General features: G+C 44.5%; 1 protein-coding gene across 1 annotated transcript in view; it reads right to left on the reverse strand.

Moving 5' to 3' along the window:
- The window catches only part of UNC80 (unc-80 homolog, NALCN channel complex subunit), a 2,774,722-nt gene that overhangs the window by 2,152,947 nt on the left and 604,590 nt on the right, over positions 1-17,185 (reverse strand). Inside the window, exons 12-13 of the mRNA XM_069225668.1 lie at positions 11,357-11,625; positions 10,037-10,399 (exon numbers count right to left, since the gene is read on the reverse strand). Of these exons, the coding sequence (XP_069081769.1) occupies positions 10,037-10,399; positions 11,357-11,625 (632 nt within the window). The remainder of the gene's footprint in view (positions 1-10,036; positions 10,400-11,356; positions 11,626-17,185) is intronic.

The following is a 17,185-nucleotide window of genomic DNA, read 5'->3' on the forward strand; positions in this document are numbered from 1 at the left end:
TAATAGGTGTGTAATGTTACACTACTGCACTATACAGTTGTGATGGTAAATGAGACCAACAAAAGGTAGAGGCAATGAAGTGTAGTAGGTAGGTGCAACAGTTGAGCCATATGCATAGAAACATGTATACATCAATGGGATATACAGTAGTCCTCAGTATTATACAGTGTTTGGGAAATATTAGTCAACAGTATAAGAGCCATTCACATTTGTTACAATGAAAGGAAACAGAAAATATATAGCTCTTTGTATTGAATGTGTTCTCAGTGTAGTGAGTGGGTGTAGCAGTTCACACCCATTGCATAAAAACATGTGTTTATTAATGGGATATACAATAGTTCACAGTATTGTTAATGTTTAGGAAATATTAGTAATAGTTGTAAGAGCCCTTCACATGTGTCGTCGTGAGGAGATAAGTATATAGCACTAAGATGGTACACAGTGGTCCACAGTATTACTAGAGTTAGGAAATATTAGGTAACGGTATGTGAGCGATTCTCATGCGTCGCAGTGACAAGTTACAACAATCAAATCAGTATATGTGGACGTACTGTACATGCGCAATGGAAAGTCAAATTATAGAAATAGAGACCATGAAGTACAGTAAGTATAGTAGTTAACACAATTTGTGTAAGCGCATACATGTACCAATAAGGAATACAGTAGTGCACAATATTAGTGAAATCAGGCAATGCTAATGTGTATACTGTAGACAGGAGGAATGGCGAATCATGCGAGAAAAAAGTGAAGTTCACGATCCGTGTTCAAGCCTAGTTCAACTGCGCGAAGCTTTATGATCCATTTAGATTCGCATCTACGTAGATCCCTGGTTCTATCTCCCCATCTTGGTGAATTGGGAACTTGAGTGATGCCATGGAATCTAAGGCTCAGGAGATCCTGCTCCCCGTGCGATGTGTTGAAATGGACAGCCATAGGATAACTGATGTTAGCATTCCTGATGGCTCTGACATGTTCCTGAATACATTCTTTTAGTGGGCGTATTGAACTGCCAACATAGATCAGACCACATACACATATCAGACAGTAGACAGTGAACTTCGTGTTGCAATTCATGAAAGTCTTGATGTGATGCGTGGTCACGGTGTTGTAGGAAAAGGAAGTGGTTTTGTTAAGGGCTAGTTGGCAAGAGATACAGCAACCACATTTGTAAAAAACATTTGGTTTCGCGGGAATCCACCCTGTGGATGGTGTCAGAGGTGTGGGACAGAGAAAGCTCAGGCACAGAATGTTCCTAAGGGTCCGACCTCTGCTGTGTACAATGGTAGGAGACCCTCCTATTGAGTCTTTGAGGCAAGTGTCCAACCTTAACAGATGCCAGTGTTTCTTGAGAATACGTAGCACATCCTTACTAGCAGGGCTGTATTGGGTAATGAAAGAGACCGGTCTGCTGTTGGAGAGACCCTGAGCCACTGGTTCTTTGCGGTTCTTAATCAGTAAATCGTGTTGGTTTTTGTTACATATACATTTTCTGGCCGCCGAGATGAGTTTGTTGGTATACCCTCTAGTTTGAAAACGGTAAGTCAGGTTCTTAAGCTCCTGTTTAAAGATGTCATTGTCAGTGCAGTTGCGCCGAATTCTAACCATTTCGCCGTATGGGATGGCCCTAATCTGTGAAAGGGGGTGGGCGCTGTGAGCATGTAGTACAGAATTGCAGGCGGTGGGTTTCCTGTACAGTCTAGACATGATCTTGTTGTCGGTGATGTACAAAAGCAAGTCGAGGAACTCGATTTTGGTCGTGTCCATTTTGTGAGTGAAAACTAAGTTAAAATCATTGGTGTTAAGGTGTTTGATGAGTATATTGAGGTCCGAGACATTGCCAGTCCAGATAGCTAGAATATCATCAATATATATACCCCAATACAGGATATGTTCAGTAAGATTAGGCGGGCAGTTGGACCATAGGTGTTTTTTCTCAAATTAACCCATGTAGAGATTGGCATATGAAGGGGAGAATTTAGCTCCCATGGCTACACCTTGACACTGTCGGTACCATCTACCATCATGTAAGAATACATTGTTCTCTAGTAGTGTGAGGTCAAGCAGCATGCATGTGTGATCAAAAAGTGTGGCATCTCGGGTATTGAGCGTAAGTTGGAGCATTTCCAGTCCCCTTTCCAGGGGGATGGATGTGTAAAGAGAACTAACGTCGAGGCAGACAAACATAAAGTCTTCTGACCAATCAATGTCTTCCAATTGACACAACAAGTCACGGGTGTCCTGTATGTAGGACGGAAGGTTATGAACCAAGGGTTGGAGAAAGGAGTCAATGTACTCAGAGATGTGTTCCGTAGGTGAACCAATCCCTGAGATAATGGGTCTGCCAGGAGGAAAGCCCCCTGGCTTATGGACTTTTGGTAAGATGTATATACAAGGAGCCCGGGGCGCCTCGATGTACAGAAATCTGTATTCTAAGTCAGTCAGGAGACAGTGATTTCTCCAAAATGTCAATTTCTTTTTGATCATGCTGGTAATGTTGGAAAGAGGGTTGCTTGGTAGTAGAGAGTAGGCCTGGGTGTCATTGAGTTGTCTGTCTATTTCTGCAACATAGTCACTCCTGTTCATGACGACGACATTGCCCCCTTTGTCAGCCTCCCTGATAACTATATCTGGACATATGGAGAGTTTATGCAGCGCACGCAGTTCCTCGGAGTTGAGATTGTTGGAAGGTCTGTGGGTGCGTGTGCTCCTTTTGTCCTCTAGGTTATAGAGTTCCGTACTGACGGCTTGGTAGAAGACGTCAATGTTATTGTCTGGCGGTAGCGTGGGGACAAACATGGAATTGGCTTTGAGCCCACTGTTGACATCCAAGTTGGGTATAACATTGAGTTGAACCAGTAGTTCATCAAAGCTAGGTGTTGGTGAAGATGTGTTATCCAGGGAGAGAACCGTATGGATATCCTGAAGATCTCCAATGGTTTGATTGCAAGTAGGTGGTGCCGTGTGGGCATTTTTGTTGGTATCAGGTTTGTTGTGGAAGAACTTTTTAAGTTTGAGGTTACGTATGAATTTAAAGAGATCTATGTGTATGTTGGTGTAATCAGGTTTAGAAGAAGGACAGAAGCCCAGACCCTTTTTCAAGACATTTATTTCATGCATAGACAGTTGTAAACTGGAAAGATTCATAACCTGAACTGTTTCTTCACAAATGCTAGGGGTGGGCTGCAAGGAGAGAATACTCATGGCCTCTGAGTTTTCGTGGTGGAACGAGTTGTCATGCCCCCCCTGGTGTTTGTTGCGGTGTTTTCTGCCCCCCCTGCGGGTGGGTCTATGTTTGTGCCTGATCTGTTGTAGTTCTGTCGAAGTCCCTTTCTGTATCGGCCAAGTTCCTCTAAAAAAGAATTGGATTGTTGTGTGGTATTATGTGGAGTCATATTGGTAGAAGACCCTTCCCTAGGTGGGTCTGAGCAATCACTCGAAATGTTGGAGATATCTGATAAGCTGCCCGTGATTGCCTCAGCAGGCGTATAGATATTTGTCGGTCTAGTGTTAGACTCCTTGTTGACCTGATCAAACTTTCGTGCAAAAGTGTAGATCCTGCCATTCTTGTAATCGTTGTCATCTCTGACAAGTTTTCGCATTTTCTTATCTTTTATGTACTGTATAACTGGTAACCAGTGAGTATCTCCCTCATAATAGTGTAGTTCTTGTCCGTTGCTTCTGGGAGGTTGAGATTTTTAATCTCCTCCTCCAGAGATGTGATGTCTAGAAGTAATTTGGTACGTTTTCTGTCCGAATGTTTGATCAGTATGTTAATCATACTGAAAGAGGTAGAGGAGATAAGGTGTTCCCATTCCCCGAGTAAGTCAGGGTCAAGGTCTTCAAATGATGGGAATATAATCACTCGTAGACCTCTAGGTACTTGTTTAATTTCCAAGTAGCGTTTAAGAGTGGTAATGTCCCACCAACGGGCTAGTTCCTGTTTTCTTAACCTCTCTAGCTTAATGAATTTCTGTCTTAGTCCTTGTGTGGAAGGTGTGGGATCTGTGGTACGGGGAGCTAGGGGTTTCTTGGAAAAAAGCTCAGCAGCCAGGGTGTCCCGGTTGTCGTCAAAGAAAGCCATGTTGAGTAACCTAAAAGGAGGGTATTCCTTTCGATCAAAAGAAACACAGATAATGTCGTTTAAATGGTACGTGTTGCTAGAGTGCGGCTCACCCTGTTCAGAAAGAACATAACAAGGAACAGAGAAATGAGGGCAGTAAGGGTGAGAGGTGCCGCTCTTCTAGACAGTAGACATGTGGTTTAGACAGAAAACTTGCATTTAGCCGTATCTCCCCTTTATCTTTTCTACTTTCTCTCCTGCATTTCTCGTAGACTTTTAAGTTTCTCCCTATTGCACAACAATTGCATGCTCACACTGCTTCAAATTGCATATACTCTAATACTCTCCAACATTTTGTTTTTATAGACCCACTTTAAAACTTGATCACGGTGCTGTTATTTGACCCCACTACCACTCACCTCTAAAGCCATGTTAATCACTTACTCACTTACACAATCAGAACGCTTTCTGGTTTCACACCAGATTCCAATACACACATATGTATCCAATGTTTGCTGTCATTACTTTATTACAGCCTTGATAAAGTCACTTGTGTGACGAAACACGTGTTGGCTGTATCTCCACGATGACTCAATGCTTTCTAAGCACCTACGAATAAAGACACCATCTGCAAACAGGATTTGAGACTCGTTTCAACTTTATACTTCCCTCAACTCTCGGAACCACACCAGGAATATCTTTTACTGCCTTACTGTTGGACATTACTCTCTGTGTGCTGTGGCCAATGTTTTCCCATTTTTGCTCTAGGGTACTCCTAGTACCCGTTTTGGTGCCTACCGGGCAGTAAGGCACCGGGCCATTCTGCACCGGACTTTACTCTCACTTATCTATTCTGTCTAAACCACATGTCTACTGTCTAGAAGAGCAGCACCTCTCACCCTTACTGCCCTCATTTCTCTGTTCCTTTAAAATATTCATGCATTCCTGCGAGAGCCCTAGATGTCCATACTGCAGGAATTCAGGAGCCATGCCTTCAAGCTCAGAGAGGGAAGGTTGGGGTGAAGAATCTTGCCTCCCAGCGTGCAAAGGAGATCCGGTCTACACAGCAGCCTCTTGTGCGGTTGTTCTGACAGGTTGAGGAGATCCGTGTACCAGAACTGTCGAGGCCATTGCGGGGCTATGAGAATCATTCTGGTGTTGGATCTGTAGAGTTTCTTTATCACCGCTGGTATCAGGGGAATCGGTGGAAAAGCGTAGAGAAATATCCCTGACCAGTCTATCAACAGGGCATTCCCTCGAGACCCCGGACGGTAGAGCCTGGACGCGAAGTCTGGGCATTTTTTGTTTACCTCGTCTGCAAACAGATCTAACTTAGGCTGACCCCGTTGAACGAAGATGTCTGGACGACCTCGTCGTGAAGAACCCAGTCGTGGGCGTCCTCGAGGGTTCTGCTTAGGAAGTCTGCCTCCACATTTTGCTGCCCTGGGAGGGTAATTGCTGTAAGAGACATTCCCCTAGCTATGAGCCAATGCCAAATGGTTTGAGACTCCCGAGACAGGGGCCGGGATCTCGTACCTCCTTGCTTGTTCAGATAATAGATTGTCGTTGTATTGTCCTTCGGCACCAGAAGAGACTTTCCCTGAATCGATGGTGCAAATGATTTGAGAGCCAGATGAACCGCTTTGAGCTCCAGCAGGTTGATATGGTACATCTTCTCTTTGCTGGACCACAAGCCCTGAGCTTGAAGGGAACCCAGATGAGCTCCCCAGCCTTGAAGCGATGCATCCGTTACCAGACTGTCGGAAGGGATTGGATGGTGAAAAGGAACTCCTACTGACAGGTGATGTCTGCGCGTCCACCAGTGTAATGATTGTCACGCTCCTACCGGAAGAAGCATCCTGTCCTCCCAGTGGCCTGTGTGTTGATTCCAGTTTTCCTCTAGAGCCTCTTGAAGAGGTCTCATATGCAATCTGGCGTTCGGGACAATGAAAACGCAAGAGGCCATGGAGCCCAACAGAGATGTCACCTGACGGGCCGTAGGCGTGGGGGAACCAAGAAGATCGGGACACTTCCTCCTTATTGATAACAGTCGTTACTCCGATGGATACACTCTTTCTAGCTCTGTATCCAGTATCGCTCCCAGGTAGAGGAGGGTTTGTGTTGGGATGAGGGTGGACTTTTGGAAGTTTACTTGCAGACCTAGAGATCAGAAAACACTGAGAACAATGTCTAGATGCTTTTTCGCCTGTTCCGGAGAGGAGGCTTTCAGTAACCAGTTGTCTAGGTATGGATAAATGAAGATTTTCTGTTTCCTTAAATGCGCCGCTACCGTTGCTACACACTTGGAGAATGCGCGAGGGGCAGATTTGAGGCCGAACGGAAGCACCTTGAACTGATTGTGTTGGGAGGCTATCACAAATCGTAGGAATTTCCGATGTTTGGGAATGATCGGGATATGAAAATACGCATTCTGCAGATCTATGGAGCACATCCAGTCTCCTCGATGCAGTTGACGGAAAATCTGATGAAGATCCAGCATTCTGAATTTTTGCTTCCGTATGTATTTGTTGAGCAGCCTCAAGTCTAGAATCAGTTTGAAGACTCCTTCCCGACCCTTTTTTGCTACTAGAAAATAGCGGGAGTATACCCCGTTTCCTCTTTGGGCGGCTGGCACCTTTTCTATCGCTCTTTTCTGCAACAGGGCGCGAACCTCTTTGCGTAGTAAGTTCATGTGAGCAGGTCTCGACTTGGTTGGTGGTAAATGAGGTGAAGATTGTCGGAAAAGAAGAGAGTATCCACTCTATACAATGTTCAGCACCCATTTGTCTCTTGTTATGTGATGCCACTCGTGAGCAAACGCTGTGATACTTCCCCCAACTGGAGTGGTGTACGGTATTAAGGGAAGCAAACCCTCATTGTTTTGCAGGGGCTTTGGGGGTAGACTGCTGAGGTCTGCTTGATCCTCGGTCTCTTGTGGCCTTGCAAGACTGCAAGAGAGGACGCCTTTGTTTTTGTTGCGGTCTTTGAGACCAATGAGGGGTTTGAACCCTCTGTTGGAACGGGCGCCTGTCGTAAGGCCTGTACCTCCTTCTGAAGTCTTTCCTTCTTTCGAGACCCACTGCCCTCATTGTGTCGACCTCCGCCTTCATGCGTGCCATCTCATCATCCGTGTGGGCTCCAAATAACGAGTTTCTGTTAAATGGAAGATACATGATACGCTGTTGCGCTTCCTGCTTTAATACTGTGAGCCTCAGCCAGGAAGATCTTCTCACGCAAACCCCATGCGCGTATCCATGCGCCGCCAAGTCTGCACCGTCTGCGGCTGCACTGATGATTTGATTGGACACCAGACTTCCCTCTTGAAGGATCTCCTGTAAGTCCTGTCTGTCCTCTCTAGGCAGCTTTTCCGCAAATCTGCTCAGCGAGTCCCAGAGGGATCGATCATATCTGCCTAGGAGTGCTGAGGCGCTGGAAACCTTCATCATCGACGCCGCCGTGCCACACATCTTCCTACCCAGAGAGTCCAGATGTCTACTCTCCTTGTCCGGTGGAACCGTTGAGGATGACGCCACTGAATGCGTATTGCAGGCTGCGGCTAATATGACTGAGTCTGGTGGTGGATCAGCCCTCAGAAACAAAGGATCCTGATCAGGGGCCTTGTACTTTTTCAAGATCCTAGCAGGAGCTGAACGGAGGTTTGCTGGCGTTAAGAAAGTCTCCATGGTCGGCTGGAGAAGACCAGGCACGAGTGGTAACAACTTCCTTGAAACCGTGTGTTGCAGGGTTTCGAAGATTACTGACGAGGAAGTTGAAGGTTCCGGGACATCAATATTAAGCCTTTGTGCTCCCCTGAGCAGCACTTCATTGAAAGTTGTTATGTCATCCACTGGGGAAACTCTAGCTGGTGGAGAATCCGTCAGAGTCGAGGAGTAACCTCTTATGGAAGACCTTGCCGATGTGGACCAAGAAGGAGACCTCCTGTGATGGCGCGACCTTGACCTCCTCTGGGAGCGTGACCTGCACCTAGATCTTGTTGTAGTGCGCCAAGGCCTAGTGGCAGATTGGAGAGACGTAGAACGAGCCCCTCTGTATGCGCCGTTGGCGATGGTGTCCTCGGAAGCGACACTGATGGTGAATACGTCAGCGAGTATTGAGAGTCTGGAGAAGCCAGCGCCTTGTTAAGACTCTCCAACCACCTTGGCAATAGGTTTATGGGCGAGATGTGCCCTGACGATGAGGCCCTTGACCGTCTAGACTATCCACTCCTTATGGAGACCACTGGACTTGGTGGAGTGACATTCTTGTCAGCCGGTGGTTGCTGACGCTCTTCCCCTTGAGAGATAGGCAGTAACTGTCTCGACGTCGAGGAAGGAAGCACCGTGGACTGCTCAGGTCTCGACGTCGAGCGCCTTGACGCGACTGGTGGTCCTTTGTATGTGCACGGCTCGACGTCGTATGTCTCGCCATCGAGTGATGGACCTCTGACGACGGAAGCCTCTGCTCTCCCCGCTGAGGCGATCTCAACGTCGTCTTCCGTGCCGTCGAGGGGTGTGATGCCTTCGACAGCGTACGAGCACGACGGTGCTGGCTCGTCGTCGATCGGTGGGTTGCCGTCGACGGAGATCTGTCCCGATCATGGCTTGCGCCTTTGACGTCGTATCCTTCGACGTCGGTCTGGTCGCCGTTGACGTCGATAAGCGATGATGCGACGGTGGCAGCGATGACTTCGACGGGGAACAGACACGCACTTTCTTACCAGCTGACGTCGATCGAGCCTGTCGCTCATGAGAATGGCTTGTTGACTGCCTGGGAAGCGAAGAGGACGACGTTTTCTGCCTCTCATTAAGTCCATGAAGTCTGATTTTCTCCCTGTCCTTCAGAGTCCTTTTGGACATGTTCTTACAGTGCCTGCATGTGTCAGGGCAGTGGCTCTGAGGCAAACACACATTACAGAGAGAGTGTGGATCAGACTGGGCCTTCTTCTTCCTGCAGGAAGGGCACTTCACAAAAAGAGAAGGCATTTTCCAGTCAGGAAAAAATCCCCTCACTCAGAAAAAGGTGAAAAATGTCGAGTGAAGGCAGAAAAAACAATGTTTTTGAATATTTTTCTGTGAAAAACTCAGAAAAATTGAGAGCTCAATGCTTCAGGATCCACTCAGAAGAAGCCGGAAAAAAGAACTGACCTAACTGTGAACCAACTGTCACCTCTCCTTCACCCCTGAGGCATGGTGGGATACTGGAGGTGCTCAGGGTCTTAAAGGCATGGTGCCAAATTTTGTGGTTCTGCTGTATTAACTTGCATGCAGCCTATTGGCTAACAATGTTGTTTTCAATGTAGTTTTTTCTCTTTTTTCACATGTGTCGCTGGTACTTCTTTTTCTGTGCCCGGCTATTGGACTTTAGTAGGTGTTTTCTTTTAATTATGAAGGAGAGTGTTTAAAAAAAAAAAAAAAACTCCATAGAAATAAAGCATTTTAGCCTGTTTATCAACATAGTCTGCATTGCTGTTATACACATGTATACATGAATCTGGTATGAAAATTGTCTACTAAAAAATGCTATATTTTTCATATATATTTCATACTTATACATGTGTGTTTTCTTATATGCTCCGGGATCCCCGCACGAGGGCGGGAATATTCAATGTTTATGACTATTGATGAGGATCACCTGGAAGAGAAAACTACATTCCCCATGTTTACAGATATTTACAACCAATAATTTTCGAATTTCTGGTTTAGTTCTCTGGGGGAGGAGAGGCTCTGGGGACAGTATCACCTTCTCTACAATTCATTTAAATAACAAAAGGTAAGCACAAAAAAGTCATTTTAGTATTACAAGCAACACCCTACAGACAAAGTGAAAGGCTCTCAGGTTATTCTGAGTAAATGTTTAATTAGAAATTTAATTGCTTTTATCAAATGTCCAAAAATATGCACACCTAGGGAAAACAATACATTTGCTTTTTGTATTAGGCATGTTTCATTAGTAATTTTTGAGAATTACTTTACAAACCTTCTCTGGATTGGTTCCATTCTTGTCAGAGTATCCTCCTCCTCCACTGCCATCACCTCCTCCACTCCCACCATCTCCTCCTCCATCTCCTGCACCAACAGATGAGCCCCCAAACCCACAGGTGGATCCTCCGGCTGCTCCTCGGAGCTGGAAGGTGACCTCACTTTGCCTTTTATCCCCAGACCCTGAACCAGACCCTGAAACTGAGGTTGATCCATGCTCCTTGTTGTCACTCTTCTTTCTCCTTTCCACACAAGGAACCACCCCCAGTTGCAGGAGGCATTCCACAATATTCAGTGCAACATCACAGATCCGGGAGCTGATATCATGGTTCAGTACCAGGTACACAGCCTTCAGGACAACCTAGGTAGAGGAAACAGATTATTAAAGCCAGCATTTTCTCACTAGGCACCATTGAAAGCATAATGAGGTTGTCTTCTTTGTCTAAACATTAGACACGTGGTATATGCCAAAATGTATCATGCTACTGGACAAATTAGGTGGACTTAAGTTGAATACTTCTATTATCCACAGAATTTAATTTATAAATTGAATTGGGCTATTAGCAGTGAACACAAACCCATGCTCCTGCACTTCAGTATAATTATTTGAGCTTATACTTTCTAAACAATGAATGGTTTAGAAAGATTGTAACTCTTTAAAGAAAGTTCTTATGTTCTGAAAAACGGTGTAGTGCAGAAGTGGAGAATATGGGTTTATAAAACATTTTTGCGTGGACTGTCTCCCTTTGTACATTAGTATATGAAGATTAGCTATAAACATGGCCCTTCTAAAACAGCCATTACAATTGGCACCTGTGCAGAAAAGGTATGAAATGTCAAGGAGTAAATGGTTGTAGAACTGTGGCAGCATTTATTTGTTGAAAACCAAAGATGTGTGTATCAACCAGTCATACGCTGAACAGCCACAATCCTAGATTCTCACACAAAGACTACCTCCGATGTTCAGTTCTGCTTTGGAGGGATGTTCACCACGGACTTGGAGGGTAATCTGCAGACCATGCTCATCTGAATACTAACCCAATTGCTAAGGCTATTGACATATGTCATTTCCAATGGTGGTAGGGCCTTGACATTTACGTTGAAATCAACTATGACGAACATCCTCTAAACAGTCAGTAAAAAGTCACTGGACAGCAGTGAGTTTGCAGTTGGAGGGCATTGCTACAAGGTGTATTGAAAATCATCTTTACTGCTCAATAAAATATATATTTAAAGATGACAATAAAACTGAAGTAAAGAACACAACTGAAATCCACTTAAAAACACTTAAGTCCCAGTTTTGTCCACCCACACTTACCGAAAGATCAAGCATGCCATTCTTGTGTACAAAGTTGTTGGTGCCATCAATATGTTCATTGTCCTCCAGGCTGCTGTAATTGATGCAAGAGTCTGTCAAGCTTCGTGGAAGATTGGCACAAGCCAATGGTTCATGAGGCAACTCAGGGATTGGCACCTGGTTGCATAACTTTTTCATGTGTTCACTAAAAAAGTCAGCATATCCAACATTAAAAGAGGCAAGTGTTGTGTTGAAAGTAGCCACAGTGATGGTGGAGATCTGGGATCGCACTGTAAAAAAAAGCAAATATCTCAATTTAGCTTTTCATCTGAGGGCGATGAGTGTAAATTCACTGGCATCAGTCACAATCAGCAACAGTACAGTATCTGATAATTAGAAGGTCCATTACTTTTTACATAAAAGTTCCAGAGCTTCTAATGATAATGACTGTTGTAATATAAGGCTAACACTAACAATGCTAATCATTTTGGCTATAGCACAGTCATTTGTGTTTTCACCAAGGTCCAACGACACCCAGTATATATGTAGTATGAGAAGTCAAAATGTAGACATTTATAACCCAAACAACAGGTACATTATAAGTAGTAACAGTAGCAATGCAAGTTCAATTACATGAGGACGCATAGGCATATGCATGCACACACAATAGAGTATAGTAGAGCACGGCTACAGTATCACCGGCTCCCTCATGCATAGAGAAAAGTTTGATAATGTGCAACAGCAGTGCACCCTTTCCTCACACAACCATCCATAGCTATGCTTGGAATATTTCTGGAACAAGTAAGTGCTACTGTCTAGGATCTGGTACACTGACCAAGTTTCTGAAAAAGGTGAGTTATGCTGCAGGTACCAAAGCTGGATGCAGGATATTAACCCCCATTTGTTGATGGCCCCTGCAACCATTTCTTCTGCATTTGATCTACAACTAAAACTAATCAGAAGAACCAACGTTTTCAATCCTGGATAAGCATAAATCCTAGGTAAGACGTGGTACAAATTATTTAAACCTCAACATAAAACGTAGCATGGAATCCTGATTAAAAAAAGTGAGACATGGGAATCCCTTTGCTGAGATGAGCTACACTAAGTACCCCAAGGTTGAAGGAGGGGTGTTTGACCATACATGTGTGTGACCATCCTTGAAGTCACTTAATCCTAAAATAGACCAGTAAATGGCTACAAAACATGCAGTACTTGCCAATGCAGATGTGTCTTGCTGAAGATTTGGTCATGGGAAGAGGGCCTTTTCAAGAAAGGAAACAAATCTCACATAAAGCCACATCTACAAAAGCTCTATGCATGAGGTGCCAAAGAACTAAGCTGAGGTCCCATAGGAAGTTGGCCTTTTGAAGGGTAGGAAAGATTAAAGTGGACAACGGCGACATAGAGGAACAGTGCAAATCAGTTTCACTCACAAATATGGGCTAAATATGTATTTCAGACGGCAACGTGCATGCCAAGGACATCATAACAAAATATCAATCTGAAACTGGGACCTTGTTGAGGATTTTCTAGCTGCATATAGACTTCAGATTGTACGTAGATAGTTCAGGTATACAAGGACTAGTTATTTTCGGAAACCCTGCACCCACGCTGAACAACTGAAGGGAGAAGTGGAAAGAGGTATCTTCCTCTCTGGATAGACGGCTAGGCATTAGATGCAAAGGGAATTTAATCCTTCAACTCTATAAGCAGAAGATCAAATAAACTATCATAGCAAGGCAGGGAGATTAGAGTCAAAAAGGCATTTGGTGCAGGGAAGTAAGGCTAAAGCTACAGGAAAACTTCCTTTGGTATCTGGGGGTCATCATTTCACTCCCTAAATACAGATTACCTGTACCTCTTTTCCTTAGAATGTATTGACATAATTCTGCTATGGATTTTATTTATGTTGGACAATGCTGTTAAGAATTGCTGAATGGTGGATGAAGCTTCTCTTTTCTTACAATAAATTGGAGTTTTTCCCGCAACTACCACTTGGCGCTTTATTTCTTTGCAAGTTACTACACTTTGGTAACAACTGGAGTCACACCACATGTGTCCTTCTATAGAAGCGTCAAAACCAACATTCATTTAATTTCAAGGTACTATTAAAATCCATTTGGTGCCTCTTTCTGCTATTCCTCTAGTGTTTTCAAGACCTCTTTTTGGGGCATATTTGGCAAGCCCAACTGAGACATTCAGCTTTTTGCTCCAATACTGTATTCCTGTGGGCATTATTTCTTCTGAATTTTCAATGAGACAGACTGGGATCTTCTATACCTTCTTCTCATAGGCGATTTCTGCTATTGTTTTTAGTGGAGAAGGTAGAGTTTTCTTTTGGATGGTTTAATATTTGTTTGATGATTATCATCCTCAACTGTTATTAGCCTGCAAGATCTTACATTTGTGCCCCATTCATCTATATATAAGGGAACCCAAGCTCAGCAAGCATGGTGTGCCTGTGAATTTGTGCAAGAGCAGCCACCTGTGCCACACTTGCATGAGAAGTACGTGTACGGCAACAAGAGATAGCCCGTGGAGCAGTGTGAGTGTCAAGAGTAGCCGCCCACAATGTGATTACTTGAGAGGCCTCAATTTTAGCCAAACTTCTTCTGCAGGTATTAGGAACACTACCCTAGCTTAATCAATTACCATCATGGACTGAGTTTTGTGGACTGCAATTGCCAGAGCTATATTCATGATTCCTCTAGGATATCCAGAAACTCACATTATATAAATCCAACCACACTGTGTGACTTAAAGTATTCTAAAACCAGCTAGTTGTACTTTACCGATTGCATGCTTGTGATTTTGCTGCATTACTTTACTGTGCAAATTATCATTTTCATTTTGAATGTGGTTTTTGGCTATCATATTGCGTTCCGGTGTACGATATTCCAAGGTATAGAGTCATATATGGGTACTTATTTTTTGTGGGGTTGTTTTTCCTTCTCTTTTCCTTACTCTTGCATTTTGTAAAAGGCCAGCTTCTTACTGGCACCACGTAAAATATCACTCATGAGAAGGACCCATGGTTTTTGCATATTATTTAATGGTATCTTATTCTAATATAACTGCAGAGAAAAGACTTCACTCTTACTTTATAGCATGGGGACAGAATCTCAGGAGCAACTGCCTGACCTAACTGATGATGAGAATAATGTGGCAGCTAGCTTGAATGAATATGAGACTGCTTTAACAAACTGTGTAAACTTTATCTGCGAATGTCATCACTGTTCTTGATTGTCATCATTTCAGAATGAGAGTTCATGGATGAAAGGAACAGGTATCAATTATTGATGAAATGCAAAAGTTAAACAAATTAGGAAGAAACTTTGATGCAAAGATGACCACAATTTAAGTGAAGCTATTACCACTGCTAAAAGGTTTGACCTGTTGACACTAGAGCCAAATTAACCATTTGCCCTATATATCCTCAAAGATTTAGGAGGGACTAGGCAAGTAGAATACAATTACTACACTATAGGAAATGATATCTTTGATATGTTTTAGGCTATTAAAAAATTCAAACACATTTCGCTGGGAAGTGGGTTTGAGTTTCTTTCACACCACAAACCCCTTCAAGAAATCTATGAAAAGAAGGGCATTGAAGCTGCACCATTCCGAATATGCAAGCAAGTTGTAGCAGGACTATCATTTACCATAATAAAATATACCTGCTGTCAACAAGGCTGCTTATTGCCTCTCTTGACTGGAGTGAAATTTGTCCTGTGATAGTGATGAAAAGGAGAATGGAGGCTTGACGGTTGCGTCAGACTTTGATAACTGATGCTTGCACAACTGAGGAAGACGGGGTTTAAGGAGTGGGCAAGGATGAAATGCTGAAGGAAGTGGGTGATCTGATTTGTAAGAGAGGTACTTGGAGTGGTGCATCACAGAGGAAGAGTGGGTTGAAGACCTGGGCAGTGGATGGAGGGCTGAAGGAACAGTGTAATCTGGTTCAGAAAGACTTGTAATGGTGATACTGAGGCTATGAACGTTTTTAGTAATGTGAGAGATGAATACTCAGTGCAGAATGGAATTCTTCTGAAGGTCTGAAGGCTGGTTTCTTTGGCTCACTTGAGACATTGCCTCATTGAGTTGGTATAAGAGTGACATCAATGGCTGTGCAAGACAAGTAACAGGCTGAGGAGCAGTTACTGTGGCCAGGCATTATCCTTGACGTTCAGAGGGAAAGCTGGACTGTACTTTGAGTGACACAGCAAGAAATATAAATACTCCTCCTAAGGTCTGCTGGGAGATTGCTGGCACAGGTAGGAAACTAATTTAGACATCTTAAGACCATTGTTATTTGGGTCTATGCCTATGTAATCGCTAGTTTCGAAGGGCATGCATTTTAGCTTGCCAGAGATTACAGTTTAACTGGATATTCCCATGAACACAGTGATTATGTTTTTGAGCCAGATCTTTGTCTGTGGAAGTAACCCTAAGGTAATCCTAAAAAACATGGAGTTCAGTTGATCTTCAGAAGGATGGAGGACTTTTTCAGACAAAAGGGTTTTGTACACAAACGTTGTGCCTTATTCCGTTCCCCAAAACAATGGAATTGTCGGGAGATATGACAAGACCTCGAAAGACTGTCTACAGATGTCAAGGAATATGAAAAGGGACTGGAATAGTGAGATATACCAGAGATTAGGAGGATTACTCAACACACCACTACAGGAATCACATCTTTTGAGTTGTTTCACAAAAGAAAAGCTTGAACAATCATGTATCGTTGTTGGGTTATAAAGAAGGCTGATGAGGGTCTGAATGATGAGATAGTAGGTATGAGGTTAGACGACAGTTGCTCAAAAGAAAAGGAAATCCAACACATTTTGACAAGAGCGCAGTGCCACAGCTAACATAAACATAGACGTTGGTCACAAAGTGGTGGTGAAACTTCCCAAGAGTCATTCTGGAGACTCCAATTTTAGTGCTCTTCTCACAATTGTAAACTGTTCAAGGGAGGGGTAAAGTTGTAGGATTGCCATAGCTGGTATTCCAATCACATCTCAGTAATCAAAAAGTTATTCTCTTTTTTCTCTTAGTTTTGTAAATGTGTTTGGGAGGTGAGTTCTTTTATTTGTTTTTTTTTATTTTCTCCTTTAGCCTTTTCCTGGTCTGTCATTTGGGATGTTTGATGGGAGGAGGGTTTCTGGGTTTCTGGGTCAGTTTTCTATTGCCACAGAATCCCTTAGGGGTTCTGTTTGAGAATGGAATGCCATAAATCTGCTACGGATTATGGGGGTCATTCTGAACCCCGCGGGCGGCGGAAGCCGCCCGCCTGGCGGGAACCGCCAGAAGACCGTACCGCGGTCAAAAGAGCGCCGCGGTCATTCTGACTTTCCCGCTGGGCTGGCGGGCGACCGCCAAAAGGCCGCCCGCCCGCCCAGCGGGAAAGCCCCAGCAACGAGGATGCCGGCTCCGAATGGAGCCGGCGGAGTTGCTGGTGTGCGACGGGTGCAGTTGCACCCGTCGCGATTTTCAGTGTCTGCCAAGCAGACACTGAAAATCTTAATGGGGCCCTGTTAGGGGGCCCCTGCAGTGCCCATGCCAGTGGCATGGGCACTGCAGGGGCCCCCAGGGTCCCCACGACACCCATTCCCGCCATCCTGTTTCTGGCGGTGAAAACCGCCAGAAACAGGATGGCGGGAAGGGGGTCGGAATCCCCATGGCGGCGCTGCTTGCAGCGCCGCCGTGGAGGATTCCCTGGGGCAGCGGGAAGCCGGCGGGAAACCGCCGGCTTCCCTTTTCTGACCGTGGCTTTACCGCCGCGGTCAGAATGCCCCCGGAAGCACCGCCAGCCTGTTGGCGGTGCTTCCGCGGTCGTTGGCCCTGGCG

The sequence above is a fragment of the Pleurodeles waltl genome, chromosome 3_1, assembly GCF_031143425.1.
Source record: "Pleurodeles waltl isolate 20211129_DDA chromosome 3_1, aPleWal1.hap1.20221129, whole genome shotgun sequence".
NCBI lineage: Eukaryota > Metazoa > Chordata > Amphibia > Caudata > Salamandridae > Pleurodeles > Pleurodeles waltl.